This window comes from Erinaceus europaeus, chromosome 13 (assembly GCF_950295315.1).
Source record: "Erinaceus europaeus chromosome 13, mEriEur2.1, whole genome shotgun sequence".
Classification (NCBI taxonomy): domain Eukaryota; kingdom Metazoa; phylum Chordata; class Mammalia; order Eulipotyphla; family Erinaceidae; genus Erinaceus; species Erinaceus europaeus.
Genome location: NC_080174.1, coordinates 50,085,222 through 50,107,240, shown reverse-complemented (window position 1 = coordinate 50,107,240; position 22,019 = coordinate 50,085,222). Strand labels below are relative to the sequence as shown.

The 22,019-nt window shown below is 42.2% G+C and overlaps 1 protein-coding gene across 5 annotated transcripts in view; it reads left to right on the top strand.

Annotated features, from left to right (window-relative positions):
• Positions 1-22,019, top strand: part of CSMD2 (CUB and Sushi multiple domains 2) — an 814,611-nt gene that overhangs the window by 721,582 nt on the left and 71,010 nt on the right. For all 5 annotated transcript variants that reach the window (XM_060205823.1, XM_060205822.1, XM_060205821.1 and 2 more), the window contains 5 exons: positions 4,748-4,936; positions 8,904-9,050; positions 13,493-13,681; positions 18,614-18,799; positions 20,613-20,807. In XM_060205823.1, coding sequence (XP_060061806.1) covers positions 4,748-4,936; positions 8,904-9,050; positions 13,493-13,681; positions 18,614-18,799; positions 20,613-20,807 — 906 coding nt within the window. The remainder of the gene's footprint in view (positions 1-4,747; positions 4,937-8,903; positions 9,051-13,492; positions 13,682-18,613; positions 18,800-20,612; positions 20,808-22,019) is intronic.

The window sequence follows — 22,019 nt, the reverse complement described above, 5'->3', positions numbered from 1 at the left end:
CTCTGGACTCTATGGCCTGCTCTTAGACCCGGGACTGTGAATTAGTATCAGTGGCCACAAGAAGCTCAGTTTTTCATTTTCCTAACTGGCATTCTCTAGAAATTATCTGATGATCATCAAAGACAAGAGTTCAGAGACTTTGGAGAGGAATTAACCTTGCCCTACTGGAGAGCAGATGTGTTTGAGGTCCTATGTGCTGAACTAGGCATCTCAAAGTCTTCTTTCGAGCATGATGTACTGACAGAAAATGAATTTGCTTGACCAAGCTATCCCAACTGTGATCAATATCACTGCTCCCCACTCACAAGGCATCTGACATAGGACAAGATATCTAGCTGTCCTAACCCTCAGTTTTTGCATCTTTAAAATAAGGACAATTGGGTAGGGGTATTGCATAATGGTTATGCAAAGAAACTTTCATGCCTGAGGCTCTCAAGTCCCAGGTTCAGTCCCCCACACCGCCATAAGCCAGAGCTGAGCGATGCTCTGGTAAAAAAAAATAATAATTTAATTTTTAAAAAAGGACAATGGGGGTTGTGACAGTAGTGCAGAGGGTTAAGTGCACATGGTGCAAAGCACAAGGACCAGCATAAGGATCCCAGTTCGAGCCCCTGGCTCCCCACCTGCAGGGGGTTCGTTTCACAGGTGGTGAAGCAGGGCTGCAGGTGTCTATCTTTCTCTCCCCCTCTCTGTCTTCACCTCCTTTTTCGACTTCCCTCTGTCTTGTCCAACAACAGAAATGGCAACAATAACAATAACAAAATGGCCTCCAGGAGCAGTGGATTCGTAGTGCAGGCACCGAGCCCCAGAAACAACCCTGGAGGCAAAATAAAATAAAATAACAAGGACAATGATGGGACTTATATATATATGTTAGGATTGGTGATGAGAAAGTAAGTGGGGTAATAATGTAAAGTTCTTCATGACTATGTCTGGCATATAGTAGCTACTCCGTGGGGTAATGAATATTGTTGCTGCCACTACCACTTCTAATATTCTTTCCAAAAATATTCAGTAACACCCTTGCCTCATCCCCATCCACCAGAAAACAAAAGTAGGAAGACTGCTATTAGTGAGGAAGAAAGAAATTAGAAACCCTAGAGACTGTCCAAGTACATTGAGAAACTAGTGTTTTCAAGTTCTGGAGACCTATAGTATGTGTAAGTTCTAAATTCATAATAAAAAATATAGGGGAGAAGAAGGCTTGACTATTCAAAGAGAAAGCAAAAATAGGAACAGAAATCATAAAATAAGGTAGCAAAAAAATCAATGCAAATATACTGGCAGCAATAATAATTATAATTGAATTAAATTGTTATTTAAAAGACAGGGACATTTAGGTTTGTTTGATAAATTAGTTAGACTACACTATGAAACATATACATATGTGAGGAAATTGAACTTCTTAAAATCTATCCATGTCTTTGTGGATTCTTTGAATCATCATATACTTCCAGGACTATGTAAATGTCTACTTACAGGCTACTGATTTAATGCAATCATGTTGTTGTTGTTATTATTATTTGTTTGCCTCCAGAGTTATTGCTGGGGCGTGGCACCTGCACTACAAATCCACTGCTTCTGAAGGCCATTTTTTCCATTTTTTGTTTCCCTTGTTGTTATTGTTATTATTGCTGTTGTTGTTGAATAGGACAGAGAGGAATCAAGAAAGGAGGGGAAGACAGAGAGGGGGAGAGAAAGATACCTGCAGACCTGCTTCACCGCCTGTGAAGTGACCCCCTTGAACCGCGATCCTTACGCCAGTCCTTATGCTTTTCACTATGGGCACTTAACCTGCTGCGCTGCCCATCCCCCCTGCAATCGTGTTATTTAAGGTAGTAGTTCCATGGATTCAAAAGCTCTTCTAACCTAGTAATCCAGTCATAAAACCTTGATTGTGGTCCAGGAGGTGGCGCAGTGACTAAAGCATTGGATTCTCAAGCATGAGGTCCTGAGTTCGATCCCTGGCAGCAAATGTACCAGAGTGAAGTCTGGTTCCTTCTCTCTCTCTATCTTTCTCATGAATAAATAAATAAAATCTTTAAAAAAATAAAACCTTGAGCAATCATAGTTTGAATAAAATATTTTTTCAAAATCATAAAATAATTTAGTTTGAATAAAATTAAATGAAAGCAAGGAAAAAAAAATCAAATTTAGTGGTTCTCCATAAACTTAGTATTGAATATCTCTTATCTGCTTCCCTAAAGCCATTGCTAGAAAAGTGTCAGTCATCACTGGCAGGAAGCAAAACTTAAAATCATAGAGGCAGTGAGGTATCTGGGTTGTAGATCAGCTGCCTTGGGTATATGAGGCCCTGGGTTCAGTCCCTGGCCCCACATGAGCAAATAGCAAAAAAAAAAAAAAAAAAAACAAGTATAACTCCACAGATGGTGTAGCACTTCTTTGCATACTTGCACTTACACACACTATGTATGTGTGTATATGTGTGCATACATATATGTGTGTATGTAGATAGATATGAATAGATCATAAAACAGTTTTTTATTGGGGGGGCTAGGCAGATAGTGTAATGATTATTCAAAAGACCTCATGCCTAAGACTCTGAGGTCTCAGGTTCAATCCCCAGCACCACCGTAAACGATAGCTGATCAGTGCTCTGGTCTCACTCTGTAACTCTGTAACTTTCTCTCTGTGTCTCTCTTAACATTAAAGATAATAATGATGATAATAAGGTTTTTTATTTATTTGTTTATTGTCTCCAGGGTTATTGCTGGGGCTCGGTGCCTGCACCACAAATCCACTACTCCTGGAGGCCATTTTTTCCCCTTTGTTACTCTGGTTGTTTTCCCATTGTTGTGGTTATTATTATCGTTGTTATTTATGTCATTGTTGGATAGGACAGAGAGAAATGGAGAGAGGAGGGGAAGACAGAGAGGGGGAGAGAAAGACAGACACTGACAGACCTGCTTCACCGCCTGTGAAGCAACTCCCCTGCAGGTGGGGGGCCTGGGGCTCAAACCGGGATCCTTCCTGCGGTCACCGCACTTTGCGCCATGTGCGCTTAATCCATTGTGCTACCGCCTGACCCCCAATAATAAGGTATTTTAAAACAAACAAACAAAAAAGTAAAATGGGCTGGGGAGGTGTATCTGGTAGAGCTTATGTGTGAAAATCTGAGGTCAGTCTCCAGTACTGCATAAAAAACAGCATTGTATGGAATTGTACCTCCCTTATCTTACGATTTTTGTCAGTGTTTCCTTTTTATAAATAAAAATTTAAAAAAAAACAGAGCAGGGAGTTGGGCGGTAGTTCAGCGGGTTAAGCACACGTGGCACAAAGCACAAGGGCCAGCATAAGGATCCCGGTTCGAGCCCGCCCCCTCCCCACAGGCAGGTGGGTCGCTTCACAGGCAGTGAAGCAGGTCTGCAGGTGTCGCCTTTCTCTCCCCCTCTCTGTCTTCCCCCTCTCTTTCCATTTCTCTCTGCCCTATCCAACAACGACGACAACAGTAATAACTACAACAATAAAAACAACAAGGGCAACCAAAGGGAATAAATAAATACATATTTAAAAAAAAACCAGCATATACTAACTTCTGAAATCTGGTGTAGCAAAAGTAATGTAAGACCTGGTAGCATAATGAGTAGGGCCGAGAGAAAAATTAAGTCTCATACTTCAGAGACTTGTGTAGGTTACAGGCTAATAAAATTAGGAATGTTCCAAAAGCCAGGCTGATTTCCTCCAAGAAGCCATCTATTTTCCTTTTCCTCTAAAAGAAGAAGAGGAAGAAGAAAGGGGAAGAGAAGGAAATTCTCCCAGTTAAAAAAAAAAAAAAGAGCCATTGTTTCACAAAGATTTCCAGAAGAAATTCTAAAATAGTCATGTGAAATTCTAGACTATACTGACACATATGTTACAGAGACATGTGTATGCAGTAGCTATTAATTTCTCTATTTGCACTAATTAGAATACTTGCAATTAACGACCAAAAGTACTCTTTTTTTTTTTTAACCAGGGCAGTGTTCATCTCTGGTTTATGACTTGTCTTCCTTAGGAGACTGAATTCTCTTTAGATTTCTTAGAACTAATCAGGCCATGACTAAACTTCACTGACTGTTCTTACTGAAATTATTATCTCTGTAATTTATTAAGTACTTCTTCTGCATGCTTTACATATATTGTTTTGTATAATATTATGTACCATTAAAATATGTAATATTGATGAACATATAATATAGTATGTAACATTATGCAATATATATAATTATGGAATATTTCAAATGATAATATATCCCTGTAAGGTATGTGTTATCATTCTGTGTTGGAGATGAATAAACCATTTCACAGAGAAAATGATTTTTTTCAAGACTACACAGGTTGTAAATGCCAAAAATGGGCTATAAAGACAGGTGGGTTTGATTGAAAGTCCTATATGCTTGCCTTTGTCTTATACTCTTTATACAGATCAAACCTATTTAATACATTGACTCAGATTTAGGGATGGTTTGCCATTGTCTCTATGAGTGCATCATCCCTACTTACTCCAAATCCTGATCTAACCTAGGAAGTAATTCCAGCCAATTACTCAGCCTAATTCTTGGCAAGCCATGTTGACTCAGAATCTGGGTCCTTTATGGGATGGAACAGTTCAATGACATATATTGGAGTTTTGTTTGAAATGCTCAAATAATGGTTTTCCAATGACTATCTTTTGCACCTGGTAAAGCAAATATGGTAACCCTGGTTCCAACACCATCCCCTTACCTGTTATTTCTCTTTCTTCAAGTGCATTGCCCAACGAATGAACTTCTAACAGACTCCACAGGTGTGATCCTGAGTCAGAGCTACCCAGGAAGTTACCCCCAGTTCCAAACCTGTTCTTGGCTGGTCAGAGTGGAGCCTGATTATAATATCTCCCTCACAGTAGAGTACTTTCTCAGTGAGAAGCAGTATGATGAATTTGAGATCTTTGATGGTAAGTCAGAGTACATTTTGTTTCCTCTTTCAAATGACATACACTTGCTGCTGAATTCTAGGAATCTATGCTACATCCTCCCTCTTTTCAGAGGCTCCACACAATGCCTTTCTCTCCACAGAAACCTCAATATCATGGATGCTAATAGATTGCAAAGCCCAAGAGCAGGGATGCTTGCATCATAACCTGGACCTTATAGAACCCTTTCTCAATTTATCTCCCACTCAGAGCTAGCACCCTGGTTGTCAACCAGTAAATGCATCATTGCAAATGAAGAGTATACTTCCTCTAAAACCCAGAGAAATATACCAAGCATCCATTTGTACTTCTTTCACAGTGCTTGGTTAGAAATAGTGCAATAACTTGACCTTTAATTTGGAGGAAATGTCTTAGGTGCTCCAGACTACTGGACCTTAAGAATTTCATCTGAGTCTTGTAGGATTTTTCTCTCACCCTACGGAATATATGCTGCTTACAAATTTTCTACAATAATTGCATATCTCATTCAATTGAAGTTATGTCATCCATTTAGTGAATCAATATGCTATTTTTCACAAGATATCATGGTAGTCGACATGTCCATACTACAGCATTTACATAATTCTGGAGCAAAACCATGGGTGTATACTGTTGCTTATCTTGTAAACACAAATTGCATATGATCCTCCTCTCTCATGGATATGTAAAGTAAGGCATTACCAGGTCAATAACTGAATTTTATGCAGCCAGTGATAAAATTAGCATGCTATAATGAAGATATTGACTTTAGTATGCTGCTATGATTAAGACTAGTACTTGGTTAAGTCTGTACTATGAGGTAGAGCCAAGAATGTATTTATTACCAATCCAAATTCTCAGACACTATGATGCAAATGGTGGAGCCAGGATAGTACTTTGTGTCCTTACACAGCAACATCAGTTTATCCTCTGTTTCCCAAATATCTTCAGAATATCTGAACATTCCCTTTTCTTCCAATATTTAATCACTTGAGTAATGTTAGGTCTTATGAGGGGAGGACTGGAAAAAAATCACAACTATACAGTCACCCAATCTCATTTTATAAGGTTGTTTTGTTGGTGTTGTTTTGTTTTGTTTGATTTTGTTTGTGAGGTTCTTTTATTTCATGGGTGTCTAATCTCTCCTTCAGCTAAAGTATTCTGGGGTAAAGAATGAAACCTTGCCTGTGTCTGCAAATTGGCCACAGGATTGCAGCTTTTCATTAGCAGTGGCTTTCCTCACTCTCCTTTCTGGTCATCTGTTCATGAGCTATTTTGTTCATATAGTCACATATTATTTTATACTGCCCATTATCTTGTCCTTGAGATCACCTGTTCTATGAGCCACTCCTAGAACTTGCAGTTATGGCCCTGCCAGTTCCCATCTTTTTATCTCTTTTAGTAGTAAGTTCAGCCAGTCTTCTAACTGTTGAGTGTTCCAGCGAAGCACTCTGCGTGCTAGGATGTTCTCATCCCATCAATCCTAGGAACCCTCGGTAGTATCTCCTCCCATTAGTTTCAGTCCACAGAGGACAGTTGTTGATGGTGCTGGTACTCACTTCCTTGCCAGTGCATACTTCACTGCCACAGAAGCTGGAGTGTCCACCAGGGTCTCCTGAGGATCATGGTCAGCTAGTATATGTTCTATCTATCCTATGTGGTATGTCACTTTCCTTAGTCTCTTGACCCTTTCCTTCTTACTTGGCCACAACAGTTTTTTTTTTTTTCCTTTTTTTAAGTGATTTAATAATGATCAATGTTATGCAGTGAGACTCTCATGCATGAGGCTCTGAGGTCCCAGGTTCAATCCCTTGTTCCCCTGTACCACCATAAGCCATAACTGAGCAGTGCTCTGGTAATTATCATCACCACCGTCAACAACAACAAAATTGTAGGTCAAGAGGGGTACAGTTCTCACCACCAGAATTCCATATCCCATCCCCTCCATTGGAAGGTTCCCTATTTTTTTTTGTCTCCAGGGTTATTGCTGGGGCTCAGTGCCTGCACTACGAATCCACTTCTCCTGGAGGCTATTTTTCCCTTTTTTGTTGCCCTTGTTGTTTATCATTGTTATTATTGTTATTGTCATTGCTGTCATTGTTGTTGGATAAGACAGAAAGAAATCGACAGAGGATGGGAAGACAGAGAGGGAGAGAGAAAGATAGACACCTACAGACCTGCTTCACTACTTGTAAAGTGACCCCCCTGCAGGTGGGGAGCTGGGGGCTTAAACCAGGATCCTTAAGCTAGTCCTTGTGCTTTGTGCCATGTGCACTTAACTTGCTGCACTACCACCTGGTGCCCCCTATTTTTTATTGATTTAATAATGATCAACAAGACTGTAGGATAAGCGGGGTACAATTCCATACAATTCCCACCACACAGTTCTGTATCCCATTACCTCCATTGGAAGCTTTCCTATTCTTGATTCCTCTGGGAGCATGGACCCAGGATCATGGGGTGCAGAAGGTGGAAGGTCTGGCTTCTGTAATTGCTTTTCCACTGGATATGGGCATTGGCAGGTCAATCCATACTCCCAGCCTGTTTCTATCTTTCCCTAGTGGGACAGGGCTCTGGGGAGGTGGGGTTCTAGGACACATTGATGAGGTCATCTGCCCAGGAAAGTCAGGGTGGCATCATGGTAGCATCTGGAACCTGGTGGCTGGTAAAACATTAAGATATAAAGCATAGCAAATTGTTTAATCCTCAGGAATCTAAAGATAAGAGACTATAGCAGATGAGACTTGGCATCTCCATTTTGGTAAAAGCTAGTAGGTCTATTTTAGGTATATTCCCAGGGGCGCATGACTTTTTTTTTATCCCAGAGAGAGTATGGACCCAGGAGCATTATGGGGTGCAGAGGGCGGGAGGTCTGGCTTCTGTAATTACTTCTCAGCTGGACATGGCCATGTCACAACAGTTTTAATGGTTGTGCATTGCTTATTGTTCTATTCATTGTTCTTGCCAGTACTCCAAGAGTTGTCTCAGCAGCACATTAGAACCATTATTCAGTGCTCTTTCCAGGATGATTAGTTCAGTGTGTTGGATTATACATTCTCTCTCCTTTGAGCCAGATTCCTAGGATACACTTCATGCCACTTAATATAGGTAAAAATATGGATGCCTTTTTGGAAAATCCACGAAAAGGAATACTAGGGGTCTACATTGACAGAGAAATATGTTTTCCAATTGCTTTGGTAAATATAGGTGAGATAGATAGATAGATAGATAGATAGATAGACAGACAGACAGACAGATAGATAGGGATTAACTAGAGCACTGCTCAGCTCTTGTAGTGCCAGGAAATAATATGGAACCTTGGCGCCTCAGATGTGAAAAGCTTTTGGGGTGCTTTGTTTTGTTTTGTTTTGCTTTGTTTTAATATTATACTACTTCCTGGTTTCATTCAGTAAATATTTTTATATGGCAATCACTCATCTATTTCTACTATGCAGATGTGAGTTCCTGGGTTGGATTCCCAGATTAGTGCAAGGGTTTCCATTTTGAAAACCAACTTTTCCAGTAGTCAACTGTTTGACTTTGGCCAAGTCCCAAGATGGCAAATAGCTTTCACCATTTCTGCCAACTGCTTTGTGTTGGCAGAGACTTCCTGGAGCTTGACTTTAGGACTCAGGAACAAGGAATGCCTAGAATAGGGTGTGTGGGTACAGAGAAAGAAAAAAGGAAGTATAAATGATTGGACTGGCTCTGAACAAGTTACCCAACCATTCTGAGTATTAGTTTATTTTCAATAGAGAAATACCAGAGCACTGATAAGTGCCAGGATAAGTTCAGATCTCTGGGACCTTGGCAATGAAAATCTAATACACTGCCACTGTACATCTTCCCTAGGCTCCCCATTCTGAGTCTTGAGGGCAAAATAAAAGGGGGTCACAGTAAGGGTTATCAGGTCTAATGTCTCTGATGGCTGTGATAATAAATAATTATATGCCTTGTGCTCTTGCCTCAGGTCCCTCAGGACAGAGTCCTCTGCTGAAAGCCCTCAGTGGGAATTACTCGGCTCCCCTAATTGTCACCAGCTCAAGCAACTCAGTGTACCTACGCTGGTCATCTGATCATGCTTACAATCGGAAGGGCTTTAAGATTCGCTACTCAGGTGAGTAAAACATAAGAGCTCAGAGAAAAAGATCACAACCCCCGAGCCATTAAGTTTTCCATTAAAACATCCAAAGTCGGGAGTCGGGCAGTAGTGCAGTGGGTTAAGCGCATGTGGGGCAAAGCTCAAGGACAGGCATAAGGATCCCGGTTCGAGCCCCCAGCTCCCCACCTGCAGGGGAGTTGCTTCACAGGCGGTGAAGCAGGTCTGTAGGTGTCTGTCTTTCTCTCCCCCTCTCTGTCTCCATTTCTCTCTGTCCTATCCAACAACAATGACATCAATAACTATAACAATAAAACAAAAAGGGCAACAAAAGGGAATAAATATATAAATAAATAAAAACTAAAAAAATATATTTAAAAAAAATTTAAAGCAAAAAACATCCAGAGTCATGGACCTTCATCAGTGGAAGAACTCTTTCAAGCAACTGGACAGTCTGACCCCCTCCTTTATGTTATTCTCCTCACTCACAGCTGCATACACTGTCCTTGACATTTCCCTGCCTCCCCTTTCTGCCCCTTTCTCCATTTTTTATCCTTTCCCTCTCTTCTGCTTATACTTCTAGCCTGTGTCACTGAATAAGCTGATTATATACAATCTGATAATTTCTAATACTGTTGAAATATTAATAAGCATTCTTTACAACTGAAAAACCCTAAGACATGAGTCTCCAGTGACAAATGTCAGATAGACAACAAAGGATGGGTTACATTTGAAGTGAAGAACTTTTTTTCTGGACTGCAAGTCAAGTCTCATAGGCAGACTCAGAGCAAAAACCAAGCCAGTCAGATAATGATTGAGGCCTCAATCTGTAAGGACCATAAAAATAGACCAAAGGGGAGTCAGGCAGTAGTGCAGCGGGTTAAGCGCAGGTGGCGCAAAGCGCAAGAGCCAGCCTAAGGATCCTGGTTCGAGCCCTCAGCTCCCCACCTGCAGGGGAGTTACTTCACAGGCAGTGAAGCAGGTCTGCAGGTGTCTCTCTTTCTCTCTCCCTCTCTGTCTTCCCCTCCCATTTCCACTTTTCTCTGTCCTATCCAACAATTATAACATCAATAATAACTACAACAATAAAACAAGGGCAACAAAAGGAAATAAATAAATATTTTTTTAAACTTCTTCTATTAAAAAATAGACCAAGGAAGGAGAATTTATTATCCAAACAGAAGATAAAGAAGTATACATATTAAGGAAAGAATACTTCCAGGAGAGGAAATAAGAATCTAACAGGATCTAGATAGCCACCAAGTTGCAGATGCTACCATGATGCTAACCTGACCTCCTGGGCTGATGACCCCACCAATGTGTCCTGGAGCCCTGCCTCCCCAGATCCCTGCCCCACTAGGGAAAGAGAGACACAGGCTGGGAGTATGGATTGACCTGCCAATGCCCATGTTCAAAGGAGAAGTAATTACAGAATCCAGACTTCCCACTTTCTGCACTCCATAATGACCCTGGGTCCATACTCCCAGAGGATAAAGAATAGGAAAGCTTTCAAGGGAGAGGATTGGATACAGAGTTCTGGTGTTAGTAATTGTGTGGAATTATACCCTCTTATCCTATGGTCTTGTCAATATTTCCATATATATATATATATATATATATATATATATATATATATCCCTAGAAATGGGATGAGATCAAGAAAATCAAATGTATCTGTATTCCCATCATGAGAATTATGTTCTCTCATGGGAAAGAAAACTTGATAAACTGCCTGATGTCCCTTTTAAAGGGGAGTTAGTTGGCTCTGCCAGCTTGGAGACAGACATGAATTTCTTCAGACTGTGGGGAGTTCTACAGTGCACCTGTTCTGCAATCCATCCCTTGCCTGCATTTGGTTTGGATTAATTTTTAAAAGCTATTGGCTAGGAAGAAATTCAAAGTATAGCTTGACTGATTTAGAATTGGTCTCAGTCCATCGTTTCTCATGGGCCACTTGCTGCCAAGTGCAGCCTGAATGTAACAGACATTTTGAATAGTCTTTTTCAAAAATGTTTTTATTTATTTATGTATTTATTTTTGAGTGGATAGAGGGAAAGGAAGAGAAAAATGGAAAGGGAGAAGGAGAGGGAGACCTGCAGCACTGCTTCATCGCTCATATAGCTTCTTCCCTGCGACTGGGGATCCAGATCTTGAACCCCAGTCCTTGCACACTATATGTGCCCTCAACCAGGTGCACCACCACCTGGCCCCTGCTTGGACCTGTTAATGTTTTTTGTTTGTTTGTTTTCTTTTTCTTACCGGAGCACTGCTAATCTCTGGCTAATGTAGTGCACGGGATTGAACCTGGGACTCTGGAGCCTCAGGCATGACAGTCTTTTTTTTTTTTTTTTGCCTCCTCCTGGAGGCTATTTTTCCCCATTTTATTGCCTTTTTTATTGTTGTTGTGGTTATTATTGTTGTTGTTGATGTCATTGTTCTTGGACAGGACAGAGAGAAATGGAGAGAGGAGGGGAACACAGAGAGGGAGAGAGAAAGACACTTGCAGACCTGCTTCACCGCTCGTGAAGTGACTCCCCTGCAGGTGGGGAGCTGGGGGCTCGAACCAGGATCCTTAGCTGTTCCTTGTGCTTTGCACCATGTGCACTTAACCCGCTGTGCTACTGCCCGACAGTCTTTTTACATAACTATTTTGCTATCTCCTTTGCCCTGAATAATCTTAACTCGTATGTGGTAAGGCTTCAGGAAAGAGCCAACCAAAGGAAGCTGAGGGGAGGAGAAAGATCAACACAGTCCCAAAGCCCATTTCTCCTGCCATTAAGTTGAATTGAGGTGATCCTAAATTCCTTTTCGCCAAGTACACAAGAGCGGTGCCCGCCGCCATCAGTGATCAGCTGCCACTAACTAGCTGAATAATTACACAAGTCACTTAACCTGTTCAAGTCTTAGATTCCTCCCAATGAGAAAGAGACCTAAAGATACTACTCAGTTGTCAACGACAGTTCTGATGGCTACATAATGTTTATCGTGCTCCATATTCTTGTCAGTCTTCCTAGACTTGTCTCAACAGCACATCAGCAGCATCACTCAGTAAATAAATCAGAGAGATTCAGTCTGAGTCCCTGGCAGCTGCCCACAACAAGCTGAAACACAAGTTAGTACCATTTCACTAAGCTGGCTGCTAAACTAGGAGCTGAAGCACATTAAGGGGTTGCCCTTCTCCCTGATGTTTATAACGACTCACCCACGTGTTGGCGGGTAATGAGTCTGTTGTAATTATACTTCGCACACAAGTGAATTAATTGCATGGTGAAACGATTGGTACTTAATTAAAGTACAGTAGGGTTGTGTCATCCGCATGTGCCTCTCTCACTGAAACTAAGAATATTTTATAACTGAGGTTCTTGTTCTTGACTGAACTAGACGCATAAATGCAGTACACACAGGCACAGATGACAGGGTGGGAGCAAGGAAGCACATCTGGTTTGGAAGGCGGGGATTTAAAACATCAATTTCACCATCAGAGGGATGTGATCCCCCAAATAAGAGGTCAGAGAAACTCCCCATCGAGAGGAACAATAAAGGCCTGGTACCCTAATCCTGCCTTATCCCAGGCCTGCCTTGGAGACCCAGTTGGGAGCTCTGGAGCAAACAAAGGAGCATGTTCTGTGTATTGCCCTGTCCAACCCCCTCTCCCAGCTTTGCAGAATATCCCCTGAGGCTGCCTGGCAGGAGTTCTGGGTGTCTATTCACTAAGGCAGGGATTTCTATCTGTTTTCTTTGATTGTATTTTCAGCACTTAGAATAGCCCCTGGTGTAAGGGACTGGGTGGTGGCCTTCCCAATTGAGTGCATGTTACCATGTTACATGTTACATGTTACCATGATCAAGGACCAGGGTTCAAACCCTAGGTCCCCACCTGTGGGGGTGGGTGGAGAGATAAGCTTCACAACTGGTGAAGCAGTGCTGCAGGTGTCTCTCTTTCTCTCCCTATCTCCTCCACCCTCTAAATTTCTCTGTATTTTATCAAATAAAAAGAATGGGGGAAAAATGATTGCTGGGAGCACTGCATGTGCTTTGCAGGCACTGAGCTCCAGTGATGACCTTGATGGGAATTAAAAACAAAAAAGAGTAGCACTGGGTACATGCTAAACCATCTATATCCCTATATCTGTTGAATGGGGAGAGATGGGTGAGTGGGATGTACATGAAAAACCTTGTCTGTTGGGGCCGGGTGGTGGCACACCTGGTTGAGCTCACATGTTACAATGCGCAGGGACCCAGGTTCGAGTCCTGGTCCCCACCTGCAGGAGTAAAGTTTCACAAGTGGTAAAGCAGTGCTGCAGTGTCTCTCTGTCTCTCTCCCTCCCTATCCCCTCTTTCCCTCTTGATTTCTGGCTCTCTATCCAATAAATAAATAAATATAGTAAAAAAAAATTTTTTAAAGAAAAACCTTGTCCTTCTTCCTATGTGTGTCCACTGAGCCTCATCTTGTCGTTCAGCTCCCTACTGCAGCCTTCCCAGAGCCCCACTCCATGGCTTCCTTCTGGGCCAGACCAGCACCCAGCCTGGAGGCTCCGTCCACTTTGGCTGCAACGCTGGCTATCGCTTGGTGGGGCACAGCATGGCCATTTGTACCCGGCACCTCCAGGGCTACTACCTATGGAGCGAGGCCATTCCGCTCTGTCAAGGTGAGAAACAGGTGGAATGGGGGTGTCAGATGGTTCAGATCCTGCTCATATCTTGGGTGTATCCCAGGACAAATCACTTCTAAATAAGGGTTTCTTCATTCTTGACATAAACTCATACATTAGTGTATATTCATTCTTAGCATATAGTGATGGTTTATAATATTAAGCATATGCAGCATGCATGTGCTTAAAACAGCCTCTGTGTATTCAGAACAATGACAGAGGTGGGTATGTAGCCTCCTAAGTACAAAATGGCAGAGAAAGGAAGGACTGAATCAGAAGTATAGACAGTATGTTTGGAAACCCAAGGCTAAGAATGGAACCTGCCTCCTCCTGGACAGCTGAGGAGGCTCCCAGAAGAGGAGATTCTTGAACTCAGAGGAAGAACAAATGGGGACGGGGTCAGGTATTGAGAAGAACACATTGCAGGCAACAAGAAGACTATTTGCAAAAGCAGAGGCTAGAGAGACAGCATCAGACATGTAAACCAGTTGAGGTTTTCCATGTCCAGTGAGGTGGGGGGCAGTGGAGAAGAGAGGCACAGCGTGATGGTAGAACAGAGACCATTACCGTTACCATATTCAGCTGTCAGTGATCAAATGTACCAGACCATCTGCAGGCATCGCCTTTGATAATCTGTAGGATTTTCTCCTTGAAATAATGTACATTCAGATCAAGAATCTGGCAGGGGTGTGGGGAGCTATGGATAATGCAAAACAAAGAATTTTAAACTGACCTATAATCCCATCAGCTGGCATCTGCACTATTAACATTTTCATGTAGTCGTTGGTGTCATAAAACATGTTTACAAAAATGATCATGAGTATACAAAGCTATTCATATTTTATTAGCATCTGTTATGTAAGTAACTTTTTCACTATTTTCAGTATTTACATAGCATTATGAATATCCATATTTACTCCTTGAAATAAATTTACAGGTGTTAGATTGATGATTCTTAACCTAGCCTATGGAAAGTTTGTAGTTTATGATGCGTTTTGCCTTCTCAAAACTTTGTCTTCACTTAAACTCTTTTAGTCAGTAATTCTCAGCATTGTCTACTGTATTAAAAAAGAAAAAAAGAGAGAACGAACTTGGCCAATAATAGAGACAAACCAAGAAAGCCACATAAGATGTTTGTGGTTATGTAGAGACAAACCAAGAAAGCCACATAGATGTTTGTTGTTCTTGTTCTTGGTTTCCAAGTGCGGTGATGCACGTTTTAATGACATCTGTTGTCATCTCTGACTCTCACAACCTTCTGTCAGTGCCTGAGCTTGAGAACAGAAGCAGCATGCCATTAGTATTCTATCTGATGCTCTGAGGAAAGGTCGCTGAGAGCTGATTGTCCACAAATGGCAAATGACATTTGGTGCCAGTCTCTGTGTCTCTGACTGTATCCACACAGTCAAGTCTTCTATCTGGAGCTCCAGTTGAAAGCCATCCTGCCTCTCATCTCTGTTGTCCTTTGTCACTTCCCAAAAGTCAGCTCCTGTAGGATTTTGTCCACCCATCCTCGTACTCTGCTTCTCCTCCCATTCCTACCCAGGTCTGTTCCCTCTGATGCCCTCCCTCTTGGTCATTCTGAGTTCTCTGGAATCCTGGTTCCATGACCAACAAGTATACATACTCTTAATCATTACTCAGAAGCCTTTGTACTTCCTCCTTTCACTAGGACCATGACTGTCCTGAGAACATGTCTGCTTATATCCCGTCAAGAGGGAGGTGTTAAGCCCCTGTTTCTCACATACCCCAGGCCCAGAACAGGTCTGGCATACTTCCGATTTCATGTTTCAGCTTAAAATTCTTATTTATTTATTTATTTATTGTCACCAGGGTTATTGTGGGGGCTCAGTGTGGGCACTACAAATTCACTCCTGGTGACATTTTTTTCTTTCTGTTTTATTTGATAGGGCAGAGAGGAATTGAGAGGGGATAGAGAGATAAGAAGAAAAACTGAGAGACACCTGCAGACCTGCTTCACCACTCATGAAGCTTCCCCTCTGCACGTGGGGAGCAGGGACTGGAACCAGAGTCCTTGTGCACGGCAGTATGTGCACACAATTGGGTGTACAACCACCCAGCACCCTGTGTTGCAGCTTTGAAACTTACTTTTCTACCAACAAACATGTATCACTAGAGATTCTGTGCTTCCTTGTGTTTTTTCTCTCCTTCCTCTGACCCATACTCTCAGTATATATCTCTCCTTCAGAGATCTCATTCCATCACAAATTTCAGATACTTTGTGGTTCTAGCGTCTCCTCTCATACCCATAGGAAATGTCACTCTCATCTCAGGATATGGGGAAAGGGTACTTTTCTGGCCTGGAGATCTTGAGACAAACCTTTTGTCTCTCAGGTGGGGAACTTGACTCCTATTTTCTTAGCTCTGTACAGTGGAGGGTCCAGGCTAGACCAGTGAGAAGTGGCTAGTACCCAGTCCCTTCCTTGCTATCCATGGACTGACTCTCTATACACAGTGTCAGTACAGATCTAAATATTTCTTCCCAAAGGTTTCAAGGAAGTAGAGCAGAGAGTTGACCAGATATGACAACTTGTTTAACCTAGCACTACCAAAGAAACTTACTCTTGCTGTTTATACATTAAGAGGTGGGGCAAGTACTGACTTGGGTTCAAACCTCTGGTCCCCACCTACAGAAGAGAAGTTTTATGAGCAGTTAGGTAAAGTAGCATGTTCCCCACTCCACCTGCCTTAATTTCTCTGTCTTGAGGGGAGAGGAGAGGAGAGAATGGCTGCTGGAAGCTGTGGATTTGTCATGTAGGTGCCAAGCCCCTGTGCCACCTTGAAGGCAATTTTTAAAAAGTATTTAAATGGCCCCTTACTTCCTCATTCCTTCTGTTTTTCCCAAGTCTTTCTGTTTTGATCTGATATCTAGTCTTTGGGCCCTTCTTCCATCTCATTCCCAGTTCCTATCCCTGGACAACCCTTTCTTTTTCATATCATAATGGAACCCTAGCCCAGGTTCTTCTTAACTCTAGAAATTCTGGTAGCATCAAGCATCATCATTAGCCAGATGTGTCTTCCCTCTGTTTTTCTGGCTCTAAGTGAGGGAAATCTGAGCCGTCATCTAGTTCAAAGACTACATTAAGCTACTTTTACCTAAGTAATATACGTTGGCAGTAAACACAGTGTTGAACCTACTCCTTATAAAAGAGTAACCCTGGATTCTGAACATGTCTCCTGCTTGATAGATTGGCTAGGTAATATTTTAGGTTACAAATCATTTCCCTTAGAAGATTAAAGGCATTGCTCCATTATCTCACAACAGTGATTGTTGTTAATGAGAAATCTGATTCTTACTCCTTAACAAGGATGATATATATTTCCTCTCTCTGGGAACTTGTAGGAACATCTGTGTGTCTTTGAACTTCTGGGATTCTATGATGATATATCTGAGAATGATTTCCTTTGAGTCCCTTTGGATCTGAAGACTTTTATCTCTCTTCAGTTCTGGAAAGTATTCATCTGTGATCATCCCCTCCACTTTCTCTGCTCTTTCTTTTTTCTGGAACTCTGGCCAGTTGAATGTTGGGCCTGCTAGGTTGTAACCTGTGTTTTCATTTCTTCTCTGTCTTTCTGAACTTGTGTTCTGAGAAATTTCTTTTACTTTCAGTCTCTAGCCCTTCAGTTTAATATTTATTTGGAGGGGGTTGGGCACAGTGGATTAAGCGCACATGGTGCAAAGCACTAGGACTGACGGAAGGAGCCCAGTTCAAGCCCCCAGCTCCCCACCTGCAGGGGGGTCACTTCACGGGTTGTGAAGCAGGTCTTCAGGTGTCTATCTTTCTCTCCCCCTCTCTATCTCGCCTCCTCTCTCGATTTCTCTCTGTCCTATCCAACAACAACAAGGACAGCAATGACAACAACAACAGTAATGACAACAACAAGGGTAACAACAAGGTCAACAAAGCAGGAAAAAATGGCCTCCAGGAGCAGTGGATTCATAGTGCAGGCACCGAGTCCCAGCAGTAACCCTGGAGGCAAAAAAAAAAAAAAAAAAATTGGGACATCATATTTTTCATTTAAAAGAACTCATTCTTGTTCTTTTTTCAGTTGTTCTTTTTCCAAGCACACTATTCTCATAGAATATAATGTCATCTTAAAGTTCTCAAGGTATTACTAATCTTAAGTGAAAAGATTATGGGTCTTTTATTTCCTGAGTTAGCTTTCTGCCACCTAGAAAACTTTTCTTGTTTAATCTTAATTTTGTATTTTTAATGCTAATGTTTTTCTTCATATGCCTAGTGGTCCTTATTGATTCATATTGTTTTAATTTCCCTGAGAAGGAATTACCATTGCTCATATTTTGATGTAAAAACTAAGTTGACTTTTCCATGTAGTAGATGTTGTTATTATATACAAACATCTTTGCTCCCTAGGTCTCTCTCATGAGCAAGAAGTCGAGTATGTAGCAGAAGCAAGCAGACTGAAGGAGAAGTCTTTAGATTGAGAATCTCTAAAATTAAGAGTTTCACTCTAGAGAACCAATCTTAGAGAGCCTTATTCTCTCAATAATGTTTCCTTCCTTAAGTGGAAAACAAAACCCTCTCTACCTTTTTAGGAGAATAGATGTTTGGGGAATAGATAGTGAATGGCTCTACATGTGTTCTGTGGAAAGAAATTTGGCAGAATTGGTATCACCCTAAGGTTCCATCCCATATCTTTTGAACTAAACGTCTCAGCTCCACTTAATCCATCCACATGCTTCTATCTGTATTTCATCTTCTCAGGGTTTTTTTTAAACATTGCCACTGCTAACAATCTTCCTGTTTTCCTTTTTTGTTATGAGAATCTCTCCCCTTCATTGGTCTCTACTATAAATTTATTATGGCCTCTGGGAGAGGCCAAATAAAACAATATTTACGGAATACCTGAAGTAAGCATGTCGTGACTCTTTTTTTCCTTTGGTAGCTCTTTCCTGTGGGCTTCCAGAGGCCCCCAAGAATGGAATGGTATTTGGTAAAGAGTATACTGTGGGGACCAAAGCTGTGTACAGCTGCAGCGAGGGCTACCACCTGCAGGCAGGTGCCGAAGCCTCAGCAGAGTGTCTGGAGACAGGCCTATGGAGCAACCACAACGTCCCCCCACCATGTGTCCGTGAGTCCTGGGGCAGAGGGTGCAGGTGTGAGGAGGGGCTGAGAAGATTTCTGCAAGGAGTGAGCTGGGAACAGTATTGAGGGGGGAAAAAGTGTACATAGAGGTTGGGAACCAAAGAATAGAGATGGACGGGTGGTATTATCTGTGAACATCACTTTCCTGTAAAAATCACCCTCTAGGGGGCCGGGTGGTGGCGCACCTGGTTGAGCACACAAACGACTGTGCTCAAGGACCCAGGTTCAAGCCCCTGGTACCCACCTGCAGAAGGAAAGCTTCACAAATGATGATGCAGTGCTGCAGATGTCTCTCTGTCTCTCTCCCTCTGTCATCCCCTTCTCTCTCAATTTCTGGCTGTCTCTATCCAATAAATAAATAAAATTTTAAAAACTTTAAAAAAGTCACCCTCTAAGCATCAGAAGACCACAAACCGTCATGGAACTTAAGAATGGTCTGGTGTCCATCCTACATAGACAGTATAGCTATCAAAAAGTTTTCATGAATGTCCTCTGCCAGGATAGCCTGAGGGTGCTTCTTCCTGAGCAAATGCTCTCTGGATTGGAGAGAATTCAACTGGAGCCAACCTAGGCTGCTGCATGGGAGAGGGATCAGGAACTAGTGCATCGCAGGAGACTCTGGGACTCTCGGAGCCAGAAGGCAATCCCAAGTGTATTCAACCAGAAGAGCAGCTGTATATATACTCGCCAAGTAGGGTGGAAACAGGATGTGACCTAGAGAGGGTGGAGTGAAAAGAGACTGGTGGAAATCAGGGAGACTACGAGAGGGGGCGGAGCAAAAAGACATCGTGAAGCAGTGGGGATTAAACCAATGCCCTGCAGGCAGGGCGGTTCCTAGGTAACTGGTTATGTAAATAGACCGCAGGGATAAGCAGGGGGAAGCTGGCGTACTGCCCAATAGTCCTCTGATCACAAAACTCTAAAATAAGTACATTTTAATTTTAAGGCCAGTGTCACAAACTGCCTAGTAGTCCAGATCCAATCACTTTGATTTGTCTGGGTCTATGCTGTGCTTTATTAAAAAAATAAACTTGCTTTCCAACATTTTTTATTTTATATTTGTGATTAATAGTTTGTTATAATATTGTAAGATTACAGTGTATAGCTCCACACCACACCCACCAAAGTTCTGTGTCCCCACCCTTCCAGCTCCCAAAGATAACCACCAGCATCATTCTCACAAGTCTTAGAAAAAGTTTGCTTCCCCCTCTCTCTCCCTCTCTCTCTCTCTCTCTCTCTCTCTCCGTGTGTGTGTGTGTGTGTGTGTGTGCAAGTTATGTGTATCAGTTCTCTAGATTCCACATATAAGTGAAACCATCTGGTAGTTGTCTTTCATCTCTTATTTCTCTAAGTATAATCACCTCCAGTTTCATACACTTTGTAATGACTGCAGAGTAGTATTCTATGGGATATAGCTCCTATAACTACTTTAGCCAGTCATCTGTTTTATTCTTCCCAAGATTTTAAAATCAGATAAGTTTACATAAAAATCCTTATTTCCAGCTTCTCTTGGAAAAATGAAGAGCTGACCAAGTAGGACTCGCAGCCTCACACCCAACAATCACTGTTAACTAAGTAGCAACCCCCACTTTTTTCTGAAGGAGGGCTAGATTTGCCCACCTCAATCTACTACAATCCCTACTCACCCCTCTTTAATCACTCACCAAACATGCTTGGGGCGTGAAGATTTTTGGATTCATCCTGACTGTACTGCAGTCTCCCTGTCCCTATACCTGAACTCCTGCCAGTATCGTCCATGACTAATAATGAATCCTTCTCCCTGCTTCTCATCTCTCCAGCTGTGACCTGCCCTGATATCAGCAGCATCAGTGTAGAACACGGCCGATGGAGGCTCATCTTTGAGACACAGTACCAGTTCCAGGCCCAGCTGATGCTCATGTGCGATCCTGGCTACTACTATACTGGCCAGAGGGTCATCCGCTGTCAAGCCAATGGCAAATGGAGCCTTGGGGACTCTATGCCTACCTGCCAAAGTGAGCATGGGAGGGGAGGGGAGGGGAGGGATGGGGAGGCACATTTGGCACACTGCCTCCTATCTGAACTACCTCATACATGGGAGGGAGAGAAGAAAGTCACTGGGGGTTACAGTATACCTCTTTTAACACCATCACCTAGAATTGGGATCTGAGGAGATGCCTTTTTCTGTAAGAAACTTAACTTTTGGGGCCAGGGAAATAACTCAACCTGTTCATAGTATACCAACTGGTATGCCTGTGACCCCTAGAGAACACAGATTCAATACCCAACACCACATTCTGCCAGAGATGAGTAATACTCTGATCCCTCTCTCTCTCTGTGTGTGTCTCTCTCTGTCTCTCTGTCTCTCTCTCCCTCCCTCCCTCCCCTCTCATAATAAATAAATAAATCTTAGAAAATATTTCTATTGGGAGTCAGGCGGTAGCGCAGCAGGTTAAGCGCACATGGCACAAAGGGCAAGGACCGGCGTAAGAATCCCAGTTCGAGCCCCCAGCTCCCCACCTGCAGGGGAGTCACTTCACAAGTGGTGAAGCAGGTCTGCAGGTGTCTGTCTTTCTCTCCCCCTCTCTGCCTTCCCCTCCTCTCTCCATTTCTCTCTGTCCAAACAATGATGACATCAATAATAATAACTACAACAACAACAAAAAACAAGGGCAACTAAAGGGAAGATAAATAAATAATAAATATTAAAAAATTAAAAATATATATTTCTATTATCTTCTCATCCAATCACAAAGTTCCCTTTGTCCATGTGGGCATTCAGTAATTCATTTGTTCAACATTCATGCCACTCACTGTTAAAGATACGAAGGTAAAAGGTTGTGTGACTTCTGCCCACAAGGAGCTTATTATCTACTGGATAGGCAGACAACTTTAAAAGCAGTGAGAAGACCTGTATTGAGAGTTTGTGTCTACGGCCATACCACCCTGAACATGCCTGATCTCGTCTGATCTCGTAAGCAAAGCGGGGTCGGGCCTGGTTAGTACTTGGATAGAAGAGTTTCTATATTGAAGGAAGGGATATTGTACAAGAGACAAACCACCTCAGCATATGTGCCTCTGCCTTTCCCATTGTGAATTGCTTATCTCTAGCTCTAAAGGATGGTTTCAAAGTCAGGATTGCTAGGAAGGAACTCTGAGACAGAGTAGTGTGAGGGAATGCTCTTGGGATCATTATCTGCATAACGAAAGGGATGGAAGAGGAATGA